Source organism: Magallana gigas, chromosome 6, assembly GCF_963853765.1.
Source record: "Magallana gigas chromosome 6, xbMagGiga1.1, whole genome shotgun sequence".
Taxonomy (NCBI): domain Eukaryota; kingdom Metazoa; phylum Mollusca; class Bivalvia; order Ostreida; family Ostreidae; genus Magallana; species Magallana gigas.
Window position 1 is genome coordinate 38776721 of NC_088858.1, and position 13433 is coordinate 38790153.

Here is a 13433-nt window from a genome sequence, read left to right on the forward strand (position 1 = left end):
TTTTCAGAGATTCTAATTTAAAAGAAAAAAATTATTTCCTTGTTTATTGGAAACCCAAAACACATTCTGTACTGGTACTGTACCAGTTATCGGCTAAGACCAGTTATCGGCTAAACTGAGAGTTCGGGTTTAAAGCACGCAACAATCCAAGATTTTTTAATTCAGTCGTCTTTTTCGAATAAAGAAAAGTAAGTTTGCTTGAAAATTTTCTTGAATATGTTTTATACATGAGCTTAAACGATCATTATTTACCGCTGAGTTTACATCTTTGCACTTTCAGCAGTGGGGGAAGTGACGTAATGAGTTAAAAATAGAATATTACCTCTTTGTGATACGTTATTATATCCCTTCTTTGATTTCACATATAAAACCAATACATTTAACATGTATAAACAAAAGGAATTCACAACTTTCCGACAGATTCGTAGCGCAATTGAACGTCTGATTGCATAATTATGCATTGAATAGTCTACGATTTGGTGTATTACCGTCTGATAATAAACGAATAATTTTAGAGATTTGTTTATAATGTATCATGACCCCGACTACTTTAGTCTGACCCCACAAGGGGCATAATTCAAACTACATTTAGCAGAGTATAAAATCGACATGAACACGGATTTTACTATGTTATTATCACGAAGCCGATAACTGGTACAGTAAATCGTAAAAACTAGGCAAATTCGGGGCGCGCTAAAAAGCACAAAAAAAAATGTTTTGGGTTCTAAATAATGATATAAACTAACAGATTGATAAATAAGGAGTTCACTTTTTAAAGTATGTCAAGTTTTATCCAAAAATATCAAGAAATAAGGAATTACGAAAAGAAAACGTTAAATTTTAGCCGATAACTGGTACAGTGCCAGTATATATCCACAAAAGCAAATGAGAATTGAATTGAACTCAGACCTACTAAAACCTGGGGCATTGCACTTTTCTCTGGAAGTAGTAGGATATATTTTCCTTTATATAGGATATATTTTCAGGGAAATACTGTAGTGATATCTGAAGGTTATACTAGTACACTCTGGAATAATATACAGTTCTTATAGATTATAGCTGATGCATTAATTCTCGTTTTATATATTAATTGTTAGAGGACACACCCTAATAAAGCATTCTAATTCTCTTTGCACTGTAATTTTATAAAATATGAATTGTGCAGTTTAGATTTTGCAATTTAAGCAATTTGTCTTTAATGCCAAACACTGATTTTTCTCAGTAGACATATTTCACAAAATACTCAAACTGACAGCAAACCTTTAGCTTTTCTTTTATGATAATAAATTATCTATCTTTTAAGCAAAAAATAATTTCATATGATATGGAATTATTTTGTTTCGTATAGAAGAATCAATTAATCTTGATTGACATTTATTCTCCATCATTTCTCAGAAGAGGAAGGTAAGTGGGTAGTGGCATGCACTGCTATGGTTACTGGATCAGTTTCACATAAAGGCTTGAATATTTAGTGAAGCAGATCAAAGTAACATCCTCCTTAAAGTCCAAACACATTGTGTTTGGATGGGGGATACGTAGATCAGATTTGAAGTAGAATTTTCTGTTCATTTTGAATTTGCCTCTATAATTTTATTTCTATTTATATACATGTTCTTATTATTAAGTGTGCTCATTTCTTTCCTATTTTATTCTCCATTTCTATCAATGGTTTAATGGTTAACATTTACTAGTCCAATAAAAAGATTTGCGTATTAATTTTTCAAAGAAAAACAGTTTTTGATACTGTTTACTTAAATATTTGACAAGTGTCTGGAATTTTCTAAAATTTGTTGCTGAACAGAAAACAGAAATCTTTTTATGCAAAATGTTGACCATGATTAATGTGTGATTAAACAGTGTCCATATTTTCATTAATTACCATTTTCATTGAATTTCATTCCTTAGGTCTGCTTTTGTTAGGATACATGTATTAGTCATACAGAGGAAAGAGTGTAAAACACTGGTGAATGCAGCATTTTATTTTTCTTATTTGTTCATACCACACGTTGGATGAAGGTTTTTTTTCACATTTCATTAGTATTTGTTTTTTTATATAAATTCAGAGAGGTTTTCTTGTTTTATATTTTACAGCCATGCAGTGGTCAAACTTTTTCTTTTTCTTTTGAATTAGCTTCAGCGGTTTTTAATTCTTTGATTTATTTTGATAATGATTTGATCATTTTTAAGAATTTCAAGTTTATATTATTAAATTTTATTAATATTACTTCTCGTAGCTACCTGGTAGATCAAAAGTTGTTGTTTTTTTTTCTTTATAGGTTCTTGTTTCGTTAAAACCTTATTTGGGGATTTCTTGATCAAACCAGTTTTTAACTCATATCTGAAACAGAGAGACACATTTTAAACTTGTTTATTTTATTTAATTAATGTGAAGATTTGATTTTTATTTAAGTTAAACTAACACTTTATCTGTCACCCTATTCTGATATCGGCCTTTTGTGTGATGCATGAAAGCAATATAAAATTGTAATTTCTCGTAGTTCTCGTAGAGCATACTAACATCATGTCTATTGATAGGCTTCTTAGTAGACTATAATCTGATAATCTGTTAAAAAAAGATTCAGTATATTAAGGGAAAATATTTATATATATATATATTAAGTCAAAATTACTTGCTGTGCTTACCTAAAAAAAATTAAAAACTTTATATTAAGTCCAGTCTATGGTTACTGGTATATGGATTGAGCCTCACTGTGGTTATAAATAATGATATTGTAGGCTCGATTTCTTTTGAATCACCAACGGCAATAGGAAGTCAAACTGTAATTGTTTTATGCTATACATGTATTATAGAACACCCATAGATGTGAGTTTTGGTAGATGCTCCAGTAGAGAGAAACTTTTCTTTATTTTAATGTGTGTATGAATTAAACAGTTTTTAAGTATTGTTTTGTTGTAATTTCAGGGCATTTATCACAAGAGGGATTTCTTAAGTTCTTGATGAGTGAAGATAATAATATAGTACCTCCAGACTCCCTGGACCTCAGTCATGATATGAACCAACCTCTGGCCCACTACTTCATCAACTCCAGTCACAATACCTACCTACAAGGTAATTAGGGTCAAAGGTCATGAACTACCATATGGTTACATGGTAAGGGTCAAAGGTCATGAACTACATGGTTACATAACATACCCTGATTAAGCAGTCTCAGTTTCTATGATATTGTCAAGTTGAGCTTAGTTCAAGTCTTGTGTTAATTAAAAAGTTTTAATTATTGCACTCTGTGTTTTTTTCTTTGTAAAATTACCAGAAATATCTAAAGAAGGCTTACTGTGAAAAGGTTCCATGCTATTTACCTGTGGTGAATAGTCATTTAAACTACCGGTATTCATCGCATTTGTAGATAATCTGTTGTCCTCTTATGTACATGCAGTCAGAACCAGATATGCAGTATATAGCACATACGCTATTCATATTTTCTTGCAGGTCATCAGCTAACTGGGCGGTCATCAGTTGAGATGTACCGGCAGGTGCTACTGTCTGGCTGTAGATGTATAGAGTTGGACTGCTGGGACGGCCGGAATGCAGATGAAGAACCCATCATCACTCATGGATACACCATGTGCACTGAGATCTCTTTCAAGGTAAATACTATTCAAATGTAACAGATTGGGACAAAAGTAATGATAGACCAGACTGGGACTCAAATCAGGCCCCCATCTATCTCTAGTCAGGTGCTCTACCAACTAAGCTACCTGGTGTCAGCAATCAAATTGATTTGAACGTCAGGCTAATATAACAATCAGCACAATTCAGTAGATCGCATTTCTTTTACCAAATTCTTGCAATTGTTGTGAGTTGTTAAATTTCTCAATCAATGGAAACTTAATTTCATTCTTGACAGCTTTAGTTGAGGTGAATTGTGAGAAAAATGAAGTTGCACACAAACAAAGTTGTTGTGAATATAGAAAAAAGCGATTTTTCAGTTTGTTTTAAATCATTTTCTCATACCTAAGTCTTGGGCTTCACAAGTCTTACACCAACACTGTGCAGCTTCAAAGAGTTTATTTGCTAACCTTTTCTGTGTTGAATGTACATACATGTTTTTACTGCTAGGGTGTATGAATTTAGAATGGTTTTGTGTTTTGTTTGTAGGAAGTTATTGAAGCTATAGCAGAGAGTGCTTTCAAGACATCAGACTACCCAGTCATTCTTTCTTTTGAAAACCATTGTTCGTAAGTCAGCATTTTAATTTTACAAAAATGTTTTATTAACAAGTTGAACATTTTTTGCTCTTTAAAATTGCCTGAAATAATTTAGACAAAGTATTGTTATGATTGATAAATTTTTTTTATTAGGCAAAGGCAGCAAGCCAAAATGGCCGCCCATTGCAGAAACATTTTTGGTGACTTGCTCCTCACAGACCAACTGGATGATTTTCCTGTAAAAAATTTTTCTCTTTAGATATGAACACAAACTATGGTTCTGAATAACAATTCATTGCTCTGGTTCTATTTATACCTCTAATTTTCTTTCATGTGAACAGGTATTGCTTAAGTGCATGTATTTGTACTTGAAGTGCTCATAATTTTAGGCATTTTACATTTAATACAATAAGTGTTCAAGCAAAGAAGTGAACTTTGAAAGTAAGAATTTCGTCCTGTTGCTTTCACAGCTGGATATTGGAGCTCCATTACCAGATCCTACAACTCTTGTTCGCAAAATTATTGTCAAGAACAAAAAGAAACATATGCACCAAAGAGGTAAGACTAAAGACCCAAACCCTCTCCCCCAGCATGGTCAGATTCATGACATATAGCTACATGTCCAACTAACTATCAGTGGCAGCATGATCAAGATTTGCTATCTTGTTGCATTAAAACTATTTTTTCTATTGAAAAGGAATGATTTAGCCTAATGAAAACAGATCACTCTTTTGACATGCACTTAAAATTTCAATAGTTTGCTATGAATTCTTGCCTTACTTGGTACATGTGATGCTCAGCAGCTAATTTCAATATATGTACCATATGTACTACGAACCGAGAGGCCCAATGTTATTTCCCACGTGTCATTAAACAAGAAATTTGTTGATTCCTATTACAGAGCGGAAAAGAGGTAAAGCGTGTTTCATTTATAATCATATGTTATTCTTGCACTGAAAGTTAACCAACTTACATAGCTATACCACAGAAGCACCATATAAACAGTTTAGTGGAGTATCTCAACAGAAGGCGGCCATGCCTAACTCTTTATCTCACTGTCGCTAGCTTCTGATCTTGTGTGAAGTATAGTATGTCATCTTGTAGTTTTATTTATGTTGCTAAACTCTGGCCACAGGTTAATATGCAGTGCAAAATCATTGGTCAAATTAGAGAGGGGCAATACATTTAAACTGTTGTCATCATTTTTATTAAGATGTCATGATAATCAAGTAAAAGAAAGATAACTCTGTGGAAAGTGGAGAAGGAAGTGTTATCATGAAACATAAACGATTTTCAAGTTTTGAAGAGAAAGGTTTGAGTTATTTATTAGGTACTATTTTCTACCTTTTACGTTCTATTTAACAATGGAAGGAATGGAGGGAGAGGAGTATTTTAAATGTAATAGATGCAAAAAATGATATGTTACAATTACCCACTGTTCTATTCTGTGTGGTTCATGATTGGATTCTTTGGATTGATGCTGTATGTTTGATATGTTGGGTTTTCACTCGAATATATTCAATTATATCTCAATTGACAGCTTTCTCAATTTAATCATCTAATGCTAATTAACACTCTTTTCTTAATCCAGTTTGTTAATCAGATTATAAACATATTAATCATCAGAATATAGTTTTTTCATAGTGATTTTTTAACAGATTTGAGTGTGTAGTATACAAGTGTGAGCAGTTTGTTTTGAGATGTTTTCTTCTTTGTGTTTTAAAACAAAGCTGCAGATTCTCTTTGTGCATTTGACTGTCACAGCTTATAACATCAGCTTATATCTGTCATCTAATCAAGATTGAGTGATACTTGCACTTACAGTAGAATAGCATTTAATCTTATTTTAAAAAAAAAAGCAACCGCAAAAAAAAAAAAAAGATCAATGACTGAAATTGTCATTGAGGTGTAAAGGTGAGTTTGTGCAAATACTTGTGCAATGAAAAATTTGTATAACAAGAAATTTGTTCTTTTGATTATTGTGTTTTTTCAGTTCTCTTTTAGAAAGTTACAAACAATAATGGGCAAAACCAATATTTTAAAGTTTTTTGAAATTTTAATTTTAACTTATTTTAAACAATAAACTGCAGATAATGCTTAATAATTTTGCTGTTTTGAGACATGTGTACCTGTATATCTCTCTTGTGTTACAGAAAAGCCAAAACAGCTGTCCAAACCTCAGAGCCAATTAAGGGACACAAATTCGGTGGATGAGGGTGGCGGGACTGGTGGTACCGGGGTAGGGACCACAGGAAGTGGGGGAGGGAGTTTCAGTGAGGCGACCCCTAAACGCACCGAGAGTGTATCAGAGGACGTTGTAAGTCAGGGATTACCTGCCCCTGACGGTACGCCAGAGGAAGTGGCATCAGATTCATCGGATAGCGATGATGACGAAGATGGAGATGAGGATAATGAGGAAGCAAGACGGAAGAGGCAGTTCCGTACAGAAAAGGTTTTTATTTCATATAATTTTGTATTTCCTTGATAAAGACAGCTTATATAGACTTGAAGTTTAAAACTGAGTGGAGTAATGGCTGAATAGATATGAATTGAACTTGTATACGGACAAATGAGTTATACCTTTAATATAGTCCTTATAATTTTGATGAATTTGTTCTCTTTCAGGGAACAGCAGGGAAAGAAGCAGAGGCAGGAGCAGAAATGTCAATGCTTGTCAACTATGTTCAACCAGTTCACTTCCATTCCTTTGAGGTTTCAGAAAGTAAGTACATCTGCTGTTGGATCTTTTGCTTTATTAAAATCTGTTGTCCCAAAGTTGGTAAAATCATTGAATTGTGTTTGTCTTTTGTCAGTACATGGTTAAAAATTCCTGCAATTTCAGAAAGAAACAAAAGTTTTGAAATCTCCTCCTTTGTGGAAACTCAGGCGACCAGTCTCCTAAAGGAGTACCCCGTGGAGTTTGTCAAGTATCCTTGTGTGTACACTGGTACATCAATACAATATGGGCAGTCTCTATCTCTTATACTAGAATATTGATAGACTGCCAATTTCTGTCCGGGACTCAAATTTTCTTTGCTGTCAATAGCACATTTTCTTTACTTACTTACCTATCCTCCATGTGCCCTGTAGGATGCATGAGGTGGTAGGGCATTTTCTATAGTTGAATGAAATGAATTTGAATCATAAATTACAGAAAGAAAATATAAAAACGGTTAAGATGAGATTTTTGGAATAAAGCTCTGTTCTCTGTTCTTAATTACCCACTTTTCAGTAATGAATTTAAATGTATTTTGGGATGTTGTACCTTAACCATGGACCAGTTATAACAAGAGGCAGCTGAGTCGGATCTACCCCCGGGGGAAGCGAGTGGATTCCAGTAACTTTCTGCCGCAGGTCTGTTTTAAATTTATTCAGTTTTACAATTATGTCTTTGTGCAGCTTGGCCCCTTTAAGTGCATGAGGTCAACACTTAATTGCAATATAATTATTGTATAGTCTTTCCTGTGAAGATGATATAATTTAAACATTGTAAATTGTATTTACCGGTAGGTATACTACACTGAATTTCCATATTTTTAAATTTGACATTTTAGTATTATGAAGGAATAATTTTCATGTCAAAATTTAACTTTAAAGACAATTGGAGACGGGATGTTGTGTATGTGTATTTAAAGAAAGTCTTGTTGTACAGGAGTTTTAAATCATTGTATTTATGTGTATGTCATTTTAGATTTTCTGGAATGCTGGTTGCCAACTAGTAGCATTAAACTTCCAAACTCTAGGTAGGTGATAGAAAATGTTTGATTTAAAAATCAGAATACTGTGGGGCCCCTGTCGAGGAGGGTACAACATTTGTGTCTGTATACATGTATGTACTTAAATAATGATTTATTCAAGAAAATAGTTCCACAGATCAAGGGCATCAACAATTATTAAAACAACAAGATATAGGATGAATAAGTTCTTACCTTTTTAGATAATATTTTGTTGATATAAAATGCAGAATTAAACAGCTTGTTTTGGTGTCTATTGCAGACCTTGCCATGCAATTAAATCTGGGAATATTTGAGTACAATAACCACTGTGGCTACATCTTAAAGCCAGACTTCATGAGGAGGGATGACAGGCGATTTGATCCCTTCGCAGAGTCTATTATGGATGGTGTTGTGGCAGCAACATTAACCATCAAGGTAAATATCTAAAACTGATATGTTATTATCATAGTAATTTGCACTGTATTAAATTCACACTGACACAGTGTAATTTAAACAAGGAGTTAATTTTGTTTCTTAACTATTTAAGGTACAAAGCTTACTGACTGCTGTCTTATTTGTCTTTTCCCTGAAACAAGGTTTAAATTCTGAAGGTCACCTCACTTAATGAAGTTACACACGGTATATTTTTTTTGTAGGTTATAGCAGGGCAGTTTGTAACTGACAGAAAGATAGGGACGTATGTAGAAGTGGATATGTATGGTTTACCTACAGACACCGTACGCAGACGTCATCGAACCAAAACAGTCCCAAACAATGGCATTAATCCCGTCTACGATGAGGATCCTTTTGTTTTTAAAAAGGTAAACTAGGTTCACCATACAGGAAGCTCTATCTGAGGAAATTCAGTCTTCAGAGTTTCTTGACAGTGAACAAGTTCAAGACTTTGAATTTAATGTAGTGACTTTGAAAACATTAGCAGATTTGGGAGATAAAAAGCGTGGGAAATTGAATGCTGCCAGTGAATTGTTTTGATTATTATTCACCTTAAGCAAACAGCACAGAAACTATTTCAAATTAATATTGTTTAGATGAAATACCAGGTTTATTCATTGTGACTTGAAATAGAAAAAATATAAACAGAAGTATAATAAACTTGTTTATTTATGTCTGCATTGATTTGTAGGTTGTGTTGCCAACTTTGGCGGTTATACGGATGGCTGTTATGGATGAGAACAACAAATTGTTGGGCCACAGGGTGCTACCTGTAATGGGACTACGGCCAGGTACACACAGAATCAGCCAATCAGAGTGCAGAGCAAAAAAAAAATTTAATTTATTTGTAAAAATTACCAAGCTTTGTATAGTCTTGGAATAGCATAAAGGAAGGTATTGATCTGATCTCTGTAAGGGTACAGCTGGGCTTGATATTTGGACCGATATGTCTTCACCAATTAAGGCATATCAGTCCAAAAAACAAGCTGAGTTGAATTTCTACTGATACATGTATTAGTATTGATTATGATAAAATGTGAGAATTATCCTTTTGTCATTCATACAGAGATGATAAATTTTCTGATAAATTTTCTCAAGGAATTGAAATGAAGCTATTCAGACTGCCTTAGAAGTCAGCAACCCAGTTTTACCATTGATTTAATGTTTGGTTACAGGTTATCGGCATATACCTTTAAGGAACGAATGTAATCTACCCTTGTTGATGCCAACTGTGTTTGTTCATATCAGCGTGAAGGACTATGTTCCTGATGACATGTCTGGTAAGGTGTCTTAATTTTAATCCTAGAATTGACGTGGAAATACATGACCATACTTACATTTATGAGTTTCCATAGACTGCATGGAAACAATTCTAAAACATATATCTTTTTTAATTTGCAAACATACAAAATTAAAAACTATTGGGTGGAGGGGGGAGGGGATGTTTGTTTACAATGTCAACAAAATACTGGTACATACTAGTATGTGTTCTAGTTAAGAGAATTTGTCGGATAATTCTTATTTTGTGAAGGATTATTTTGACATGTACATAATTTATGAGCATGATTTACCCTTCTGAAGTTTTATGATTGAGCAAAATTCAGAACTTTTCAGCATTTTCTTGAATTGGAAATATCACAACATCGGTACAGTAGGATGATCCAGAAATTTGACAGAAAGTCTGTTAATCAGTACTAACATTTCAGACATTGTGGATTTTTTGACAAATCCTCAGAAATTCCCGACCACCAATTGGAGAGAAAAAACTAAGGAGAAAAGGAAAACTCTTCTGTCTAAGTTGTTTGATTTCGGAGAAGATTTCAAAATATCTGACCTTGAAAATGGCAAATCCCCAAAACTGCACAACGTTAATAAAAGCAGTAACACAAAGGTTTGATCCACCACACTGTGCACCCTGTCTTAGTCTCAGTAATGGATGTCAGCCCTTGTCTATGCTTTGGATTGTCTCTTTGGTCAACTTGACTCTAAATTATGAAGCATGAATAAAAACATCATTTCTATTAAATTGGAATGCTTTCTCCGAGAACAAACGTTTTATTAAAATTGTTTTGTAGACCTAGCTTTTAGTTACAGTAGCTTATGTATCAGACATGAACATTTTGCCCATTCAACTTCTTCTATATCAGATTCTCTGCCGGGTTGAAAATTTTTGCTTTCTATCAGATTACCCCAAGAATCTCCTCACCATATTTATATAGCAAGTGATTTAACTCAGAATGTTGATTCTTCACACAATTGTGATCACATGGAATGGTTCTTGCACAGTTCTTGTCTGTTTCCTATGGACAGATGAATTTTTCCTAGGACATGGTACTTGGACTCTCTATATTAAGATCTTGTCCTAGCTGATTGTCTGTGCATGTTTTCTCTCTCTTCCATTTACAGTGTATATCGAGGCTCTAATCAATCCAATAGCCTACTTGTCTGAGCAAGAAAAACACAGCCAGCAGCTAGCGGTTCTTGAGGACGCAGAGTTTGTAAGTTTGTCTGTTTGTGTTCTATGTGAAATGAATATAGTTGAAAGGATGATACAGCGCAATAGCAAACTTACTTAAATGACAGAAAAGTCTGCAGATAAAGAGAGAAAAAAAGAATTAAACTTCTTTTAGCAAGTTATATCAAAAATATGATATAGAATAATTCAATAATCTAAATATTTCCTAGAATAAACTATGAATTATGAAGCCACTTCACTTTTCAAATCTTATTGGAGAGGGGATTCAAAATGGCCTTGTTTTAAAGCCATATTATATTCATATCTCTATGACTTAATTGGAATTGGAGGGGAGCTTAGTTCTTTAACTATGATATTTTGAATAACTTTCCAAATAATCCTGATTTTTGTCTCCAGTGAGACTGGAAAAATTTGTGAAATTTTGAATTGTTTTGTCAATATTTTTTGTTGATTTTTCTTTGAAGTAAAAAAAAATAGTTGACAAAAATTTACTTCAGTGGAACCACAAATTTATATGTTTTCACAAATGTGAAATTCATTCATGAATATCAATATCCACAAATATTCACCATGCAGTCTTTCAACCGATGTTTTGCAACATTACATCTCTGGAAAGCAGCTTTAGCCATTTTGTATACAGCTTTCTGCTCATGTTATGTGATTATTACTGATTTTTTCAAAGTTCTAACTATAAAGTCATGATGAAGGCAATTAAAAAATTTTTTTACAATGTCATGTTTAATGTTCTAATGGGTGACAATTAAGCCGGTATATGAATATGTTTGACATTTTATTCTTTAAATGATTCAGGGGTATGTTCAAGATTCAGTCAAAATAAGGAGGGTATGGATGTCTAATGAATGGCTTTTAACCATTTTACTTTCAAATAAGAAAACCCTTAAATATTTTTAATTTATGCATGACCAGAATATTTAATCATAATGCAAGTGTTCTTCATTGCTTTGCTTATGAATTACATTGAATATCAAATCTATGAATAAAAGTTAAGAGTGGTTAATTATATATATACATGTAATGTTTAAGATGTTTGTTATGATTAAATGATAATTTACTCACTATTAAAAAAAAATTGAACAATTCAAGTGGGTTACTTTGTTTATATTCATTATATATATCTAGAGTTTAATTGATGTTGGATTTCTGTACGAATATTAACATTATATTATCCTTTGATTACACATATGGTTCAGGAATCTGTCTGGTTTTGCAGTCTGTGCAGTCAAACGGAAGAGCATCAGTTCCACCATCCCCGCAACACGAAGATTCCAAACCACTGGCGGGAAACAAGAGCTCAGTCCCTGCGTTTACAGAGGAAGTCACAAAGCAACAAATAACTAAGAAACCCACTCATCCATTAGTAAAAGCTGAGCCAAGCAATGGCCAACCAAGTCAGTTCAACCAAATATCAGTTAAAGAAAACAGGGGTGCGTTCAATATAGTAGTGACTAGCTAGCCAGCTCTAGATGCATCTAGTACCCTTAATACCCTGAGTTAGAGGCTTGACCTAGCATATATATGTATATATAGGTAATGGGTTTGTAGTGATTATACAGTGAATATTGGATGGTTCACTAGATGCATGCAAGAGGGAAATAACTCCCTGTATTGGGTCCACATGTAAGTGACACATTCATTATATGTCATGAAAAAAATCTCAATTCCAATGATGATGTTTTTGAATGAATTGCATTAATTTTTTTTTTTTGACATGTAGCACCACATTATGAAATTCTTTGATTTGAATGTGTCGAAAATGAATACGATTGTTTAATATGTCTATTTCAAAACATATACCTAAAGAACACCTGTTAATATGATTGCTTCTAACCTGTAGAAATAAGCTAGCTGATATGCCATTTTGCACGCAGCCCAGATTTTCTCATGCATGATTTCACTTATGAATATATGGTACAATGTAAAGAAACAGATTTATATTCTGAAATGCCTTTAAAAATTATTTGACTGAAGAAGAAAAAAAATAAAAGTTATACTGTTATTTTATTGTTTATTTTGATAGAAAGTATGTCACAGTATGGAGGTGTCCCATACCACCTTAAGGAAACAAATCAATGTTTTTATTATAATTTGGTTTTTAATCACAAAACTCTTTTTTTCCCCTACAGTGCAATCAAAGAGCACGATTCAATCACTATTGGATGGTAGGTACACGTTTCTGGATACACCTCGCAATGTCATATTTCATTCAGTCAAGTTTGATTATAAGTCATAAAATAAACAGGTCAATTCATAATGACCTCTTTGTTATAAATATCTAGTTACGGCCAGCAAACATGCTGATCTGTATAATAATTGTAATCTACTACCTGTTCATGTGCCAGAAAGTTAAGATAAGTGAAAAATACACTATAAATGAGTACTAATTGTTATTAAAGATCCATCATTGCTGGTACCAACACCTCTGAAAGATCTCAAAAACCAGAAGGGCTTCTTCAAAGTGATCTGCAAGAGAGATAAGGAGCTAGAGAGCCTCAGCAAGAAGCACGAGAAGGTAGGAATGGTCTTTATTTAGTGTTTGTGGGTACAACGTACATGATAGACGCAAAGTCTAGCTTCTGTTACATTTGTCTTGGTGTATAATT

General features: G+C 33.3%; 1 protein-coding gene across 16 annotated transcripts in view; it reads left to right on the forward strand.

Annotated features, from left to right (window-relative positions):
• LOC105335651 (1-phosphatidylinositol 4,5-bisphosphate phosphodiesterase beta-1) overlaps window positions 1-13433 on the forward strand; it is a 55103-nt gene that overhangs the window by 34279 nt on the left and 7391 nt on the right. For 11 of the 16 annotated variants that reach the window (XM_066088386.1, XM_066088400.1, XM_066088390.1 and 8 more), the window contains 19 exons: window positions 2924-3070; window positions 3449-3606; window positions 4118-4197; window positions 4321-4405; window positions 4638-4725; window positions 5069-5080; window positions 6321-6619; window positions 6793-6889; window positions 7010-7094; window positions 7449-7521; window positions 7859-7910; window positions 8164-8318; window positions 8540-8704; window positions 9028-9127; window positions 9512-9616; window positions 10043-10227; window positions 12044-12257; window positions 12957-12992; window positions 13227-13342. In XM_066088386.1, coding sequence (XP_065944458.1) covers window positions 2924-3070; window positions 3449-3606; window positions 4118-4197; window positions 4321-4405; window positions 4638-4725; window positions 5069-5080; window positions 6321-6619; window positions 6793-6889; window positions 7010-7094; window positions 7449-7521; window positions 7859-7910; window positions 8164-8318; window positions 8540-8704; window positions 9028-9127; window positions 9512-9616; window positions 10043-10227; window positions 12044-12257; window positions 12957-12992; window positions 13227-13342 — 2252 coding nt within the window. Of the gene's footprint in view, window positions 1-2923; window positions 3071-3448; window positions 3607-4117; window positions 4198-4320; window positions 4406-4637; window positions 4726-5068; window positions 5081-6320; window positions 6620-6792; window positions 6890-7009; window positions 7095-7448; window positions 7522-7858; window positions 7911-8163; window positions 8319-8539; window positions 8705-9027; window positions 9128-9511; window positions 9617-10042; window positions 10228-10742; window positions 10835-12043; window positions 12258-12956; window positions 12993-13226; window positions 13343-13433 lie in introns of all 16 variants that reach the window. The other 5 variants (XM_066088397.1, XM_066088402.1, XM_066088401.1 and 2 more) reach the window with 3 other exon arrangements.